This window comes from Aplysia californica, unplaced genomic scaffold (genome assembly GCF_000002075.1).
Source record: "Aplysia californica isolate F4 #8 unplaced genomic scaffold, AplCal3.0 scaffold00051, whole genome shotgun sequence".
Lineage (NCBI taxonomy): Eukaryota > Metazoa > Mollusca > Gastropoda > Aplysiida > Aplysiidae > Aplysia > Aplysia californica.
Window position 1 is genome coordinate 189,546 of NW_004797321.1, and position 6,649 is coordinate 196,194.

At 38.5% G+C, this 6,649-nt stretch overlaps 1 protein-coding gene across 2 annotated transcripts in view; it reads left to right on the top strand.

Annotated features, from left to right (window-relative positions):
• Nucleotides 1–1,757: 1,757 nt before the first annotated feature.
• Nucleotides 1,758–6,649, top strand: part of LOC101846196 — a gene marked incomplete in the record, with an annotated part of 19,284 nt that continues 14,392 nt past the window's right edge. The window contains 2 exon segments of one of the 2 annotated variants that reach the window (XM_013079420.2): nucleotides 1,758–1,889; nucleotides 3,465–3,580. In XM_013079420.2, the coding sequence (XP_012934874.1) occupies nucleotides 3,493–3,580 (88 nt within the window). 2 annotated transcript variants of the gene reach the window in all.

Consider the following 6,649-nt stretch of genomic DNA (forward strand, 5'->3'; position numbering starts at 1 on the left):
GTGTGTTCTTTTTTCTTTAAGTTATAAATGAACTTGCATTACTTTTTGACTCATCCTGGGTAATTTACTTCCTTTCTTACTTAGTGTTCAATTTGGCCACCAGCAGCAGCATGGGCAACATCAATGCGATAAGAGAATTCATCCCAAATGCTTTTCAGCATATCACAGTCCACTGACTTGATCACAGTAGTTATTCGAAGTCATAGGGTTAGTGAGAAGCGGTGAAACATAACACAAATTTTTACATATCCCACAAGAAAATAAAAATCATACTCGGTGAGGTCTGGGGATCTGACAGGCCAAGAACAGAGAGAAAGGTCTTGGGCCCCTTTCCGACCAACCGTCGCTTGGGCACTTTTTAATTCAAATGAGCTCAAATTATCAGATATCAATGGGGCGGTGCTCCATCTTGTTGAAACATAAAGTCATGCAAATCTGCTTGAACTGATGTGCAGAGCCAGTTTTGAAGTATTTGGAGATAGGTTTGTCTTGCAATGCTATTTCCTTCAAAGAAAGAACGACGCAACAACAGCATCTGTAACAGCTATTCAAAAGTAAGATAACTCCTCTTTCAAATGGTCACTGACTCACTCCATAACTTTGCTTGAGAACTTAAGAAGTGAGTCATAAAATCGGTTCATAAAAAAAAAAAATCAGCTTGTACTTTGAGCGAAATGAAAGGTATTAGGAAATTTTTCTGGGAAATATTATATTATAAAAGGGATCTTGTTTCAGGGTCACTTTCAATGTAGATTTTTGAATATTGTGAGCCTACATAAATAGTTGCTTGGTTCGTGTGATTTGACATATTTCATTTTGCTAGCTTTCTTTTTGTTCAAACGGTATATTATTCACAGTTATACTAACTTACTTACCGTCCAGCCATCCGTTTTTCGGCGTTTTCTGATCCCATTTTTTCTGAGAAAGGCACACACACATTAACTCACACCAGCTCACACACACACACACACACACACACACACACACACACACACACACACACACAGAGAAACACACACACACACACACACTCAAACCCACAAAACTACATACCCGCACGCGCGCACAGGGAGAGGCAGAGAGAGAGAGAGAGAGAGTGAGAGAGAGGGAGGGGAAGAGAGAAAGAGAAAGAGGGAGAAAAAGAGAGAGAGAAAGAGAGAGGGCGGAAGTGAGAAGGAAGGAGAGAGCTACAATACTATATAAAGAGAGAGACACAGAGGGGAGACGGAGAGAGAGAGAGAGAGAGAGAGAGAGAGAGAGAGAGAGAGGGAGAGAGAGAGAGAGAGAGAGAGAGAGAGAGAGAGAGAGAGAGAGAGAGAGAGAGAGAGAGAGAAAGCTGTAACTACGAGGACTGAAATATGCTACTTGTCCTTTGAAAAGATTGTTTCTGAACTGAATATGCAAGACTGAAGCTATGCGTGCGCATTTCTGATTATTAGTTTTTGGTGGCTTGGCAAAGTTACTACGTCATGCTAAGGCTAACTTCTGAACAGGACACATATAGCGGGTGAATGGGGGGTGCTCTGGTGTGGTTTGTTCCTTCGTTCATTTAAAACAAAGCCCTGATCTTTCCATTTTCTTTTTCTGTTTGTTGTTCTCTTGTTTTACTCCTAATCTTCGGCACTTACGTGACACTATTATGTTACAAGTGCCCTAAAACTCTTACCGAAACTAAAACCAATGGACACACAAAAGAAACAATGATTATAATTAGTTGCGAGTTACCTTTAGTGGATTTACAACGACCTGATCTCTAGTTAACCGAGCCGGATCTGCATCTTGAGTATAAATGTTGGTGAGAGAGAAATAAAAATAAACGCCTTTGTCTTCCCATCATTTTGTTCCGTTCAAATTCAGACTCGGTGCTGCGGCAATAAAACAAGGTACGTGTAAGTTTGTTTTAACCAAATCTTGAACTAAAAGACCATTGTCGTATCATCGTGATTCTCTTTACCAAAGACCCATGCAAGTCTCTTTTGCCTTCCCGTCGTATTCGGCTGCGCCCCCTTTCGATGGAAGGAAGGATCTGTGCATTAACATCAACTGAAAGTCATTGGCCTACAATATTTACACTCTACTGGAATGAAGCAATAAATCTTGAGAGAAAAGTGACACATTATGTGTTTCCAAGTTGCCAAATATATAATAGATGCATAGATTGATTCTCTATTCTATTCCGCTTTCGTGGTTGTGCACTCCATAATTTCAAGTGTGTGATAACAGTGCGCACGGCTAGTGAACGGAAGCCTCACTTGTTTACAATGGGGTCTTAAAAGAAGGACTTTCCAAAGAATAGATCTGAACGAACTAATGAAATACTAAAAATTAAACTACAGTGACTTCAGGCTCCTCAATAAAACGGTGCACCCTTTAAATGAGTCTGAACCACCATTAATTTGGTCAAATTCGAAAGTTAAGTAGTTCCGAAGTTTAAGATGGCCAAAGAGACGGACTTTCCCAAATATAATATGCATAGATAGATATGTGTGTGTGTGTGTGTGTGTGTGTGTGTGTGTGTGTGTGTGTGTGTGTGTGTGTGTGTGTGTATGTGTTTGTGTGTATGTGTTTGTGTGTATGTGTATTAGAATCGTTATCATTATTAATAGTAGTAGTATTACGAGTATTATTATTATGATCATTATTATTATTATCATTCATTTTATTTATCAAGTATTTATTTATTCCATAGAAATTAAGAAATTGCTGTACATCTTAATATGTTACGTTCTATGACGTTTCCTATTTCAACGGAACACCTCTGACATGTTTTAAAAATGTAACAGAGAATACTATATTTAAAAAAACCTCTTGCAATTGAAATACAAAAGATTCAACTCAGCTACTACATATACTCACAAATATGGCTTTTTTCATCCTTGCGACACGGATGAAGTCATAGAACGTGTAGAGAAATGCATTGAAAAGTGAAAAATGGATCTCGGAAAACAATTTAATGCTGAATAAAGAAAACATTCTGTATGGAAGTTCAACAAATCTTAAAGATGTTAACTGAAGCCTGTTAGAAATCACAAATACTAGTATATGCTTTTCAAACAAGGCCAAGAACCTTGGTATCTATTTAGATTCAAACATGTCCATGAACATACAAGTAAATCATGTTATTCGATGTATATTATATACCTTGATCTCAGAAGAATAAGTAAAATAAGGCACTTGATTTGAACCGATATTACAGGCATGCTCTCTGTCTCTCTAGTCTTGTCAAAACTTCACAATTGCAATTTTGTTGTCTTGTATTTCATGTGAGAGAATGAGGAAATTGCAGGAGGCTGAAAATATCATCGCAAAGCTAGATCTAGTACTGAAGAAAAAGAAGAATGATCCTGCTTCAAAAAAGTTAAAAGCTCTGCCTTGGCTTCCAGTTGATAACATTCCAAATTAAAGTTGCTGGAATTCAGAGCATTTACAATCTTTTTGTACTGTATGTTTTACCACTCATTCAGGATCCCAGATGTCCATTCCATAAACAAGATGCGGAAGCTATTTCTTGGATTATTGTTGTCAACATATTTAAACGGCTGCCCAGGATGCCTAAGAAGTAGCTCTGTTTACCGTTTAGGTATGTATTTAGATCAACTTTTCCTTTGTTTTCTGGGTTTTTTTTCTGGTAAGTGTTTTACGGCATTTGCAACTGCATAAGGTCATGTGAGCGCGCGGAACACATTAAACATTTGCAGTTGGTAAAGCTTACTCTTATCGATTTAAGACCACCAAGGGATCTTTAACGTGCGCAACTTGCACACAGGACCTCCGAGATTTTTCGCCCTTGTCCGAGAAGGCTAGATGTAGATTTTTCCTACCAGAAGATCAGGGGTGTGGCTGAAAGACAGCAGTAAGAGTGAGCCAAGGAGAAGCAGTAGAAAGGCTGCAGAAAAAGTTAGGAGCCCAGAGGAGGGGCAAATGAGGTGAGGGGGTGGGGGCAGAAAGTGGTGACGAAAGCAGACGACAGAATATTGCTAAAAAGCAGGAAAGGAGGTGACAGGAGATAATTTTAGATAAGAAAATTTTCCCGTCGCTACCCAGATTCGAACCCGGGACCTTTGAATGCGAGGCGAACACCTCAGTCTCCTGGCCACGAGAGCCCCTTTGTATATTTTTTCTTTATATTGCAAATAAGTCAAATGCAGGTTAGAACATTTTCTCCAATCACCATGTTTTGCAAACATTGACTTTTCGTTTCATCAGTCATTTTGTCCATTCAGTTGGCTGTATTGTCTGTAACAATGTACAAGCACATCTTTGGTCAGTTCAGCACAATTTATTAGTCCAGTGACGTCGATAGCCTAGTGCCCATTTTACCGGATCCGTAATCAAGAGTTCACACGTTTTTAAAATTGATACCCTGACGACTTCCAAGTTAGGATCGAATATAATGCATTCGTGTTTGAAATGACTTTCGAATATAATGTTTGTTTTCATACATTATATGTTAAGTATTGTCTCATGAATAAATGAACTGAAATCACTCTCTTTGTTTATTCATTGGTCAGTCTTGTTTTCTATGAGCTTACATTAAAAATATAATTTTTAAAACTGTCATGTTGTTCTGTTTAGACATGGCTGGCAAGCTTACTTTCTTCTCGTAGTTCACCATTTAAATTGGCACCAGCCCCATATCATCATCATCATCATCATCATCATCATCATCATCATCATCATCATCATCATCATCATTATCATCATCATCATCAAAATCATCATCATCATCATCATCATCATCATCATCATCATCATCATCATCATTGCAAACAGAGAATAAAAAAGGTTGAGACGTGGAAGATTTAGGATTTCCAAATTTTTAAAATAATATAACTAATAAAAAAATATGTGTTCAACGTTTCGCCTATGGCTTCATCTGGAACTTTTGAAAAAAAATAATGATTAGATTAGAACTACACTATGGAAACACATACGGCACAGTCACAATGCCCAATGGTGCTTTCGAGAAACTCCTATCGGAAAGTCCAAAGAAAGGGAAAAGCTATGGTAAGAAGTGGCAAGAATATTAAGTATAGGTACCGTCATATCATATTAATATGCTGAGTTGCAAAAGTTCTGCAACACCCGTCGTACTACGGTAATTTTCACTAAAGTATAAGAATTGCACTAAAACTGAAAATGTATGACTTGTGTGACTTCTGAGACTCTTAGTGCATGCGGAGATCAATGAAATCATAAACCGGAAGTTGTACGTGAGCCAGGTGTGGGTATTGTTTTCTCACGATATATGGTGAAATCAATACATCCTGCAATCACAATTTGCTTTGAACCACACAGACAGCATGAAAACACACCTTACGCTTGATGAAAATCAGTGCTTTTTCACCGTTGGGTTTTTTGTTCGCCTTTTTTCAAAATAACAGAACGGACAAATGCAGAACGTGAATGCGCTGAGCGTATGATAAATTCTGGAATTGAGTTTTCTACTGTTGCAAGACAAGTAAATGTGAGCAGAAGAACCATCTAACTGTTACATAGCATTTTAATACCACTTGAACTGTCAAAGACAGATCTAGACGTGGCTTACCAAGGGCGACAACTAGACGCCTGAATTGGATTAGTGTCAATGCTGAAGTTCTAACTAAGTGCAGAGACTACCAGGTACTTCGGGCTTTCTTAAAACAACATTATCAGACACTTATGTGGCCCTGGATTGCGTTATTATCCCCTCTGTGTGAACTTATTTTAACTCCGTTTCATAAAAGAAATCACCAAATTTGGGCACTCAAACATTGGCGAAGGAACCAGAGAAGTTGGTAGAGTGTTCTATTCTGCAATGATCCAGGTTTTTAATTCGTCGCATTGATGGAAGAGAAAAGGTGTTAAGAAGAGGAGGATAGAGATTTCACAAAGCCACTCTCCACCAAACAGACCGATTTGGTGGCTGCAGTGTGAATGTGTGGGATGGAATCCCTGCTCTTCGTCATACACATTTGGTCACTATTCAAAGCAACTTCAAAGAACGACTACACTGTAACGAAATTCTTCGTCCCGATGTCCAGCCCTACATGGCACGATGATGGAAAATGCCAACAGGACAATACCCGACCCCATGTAGCCATGATCAGTCAAAACTCTTTCCAAACTTATCAAATCAATGTTCTGGACAGGCCTGCAAGATCAACAAGTCTTAACCCTTACAGTACATCTAAAATAAGACTTTGACTGGAGGGTTAAAAACTGGCCACACCTGTGCAAACTCGCCAGGAACTTGAGGCTACACTTCACAAAGAATAGCAAGGAATTCCTCAGGCAACCATAAGGATATTAATTCAGTCAATGAACAGACGTTTTGTAGCAGTAAATCACGCTGGAAGAGGCCACACGCAACACTGAGCAAACTTTGATTTGGATTTTTCATAGGTTAGAGTGAATAAAAGTATCTCCTTTGAATAAGGAAAGATACTAGCTAATTCTCTTTATACCATGTTGGCAGAAGATGAATGAAGAACATGTGCACCAAGTTTCGCTCGGGTATGTGGAACAGTAAATGAGTTATTGTACTTTGAAGGTGGGTGTGACAGAACTTTTGCCGCACGGTATATTATATTTCTTATTTCTATTGCAAAGTTAATTAGTAGTAGTAGTAGTAGTAGTAGTAGTAGTAGTAGTAGTAGTAGTAGTAGTA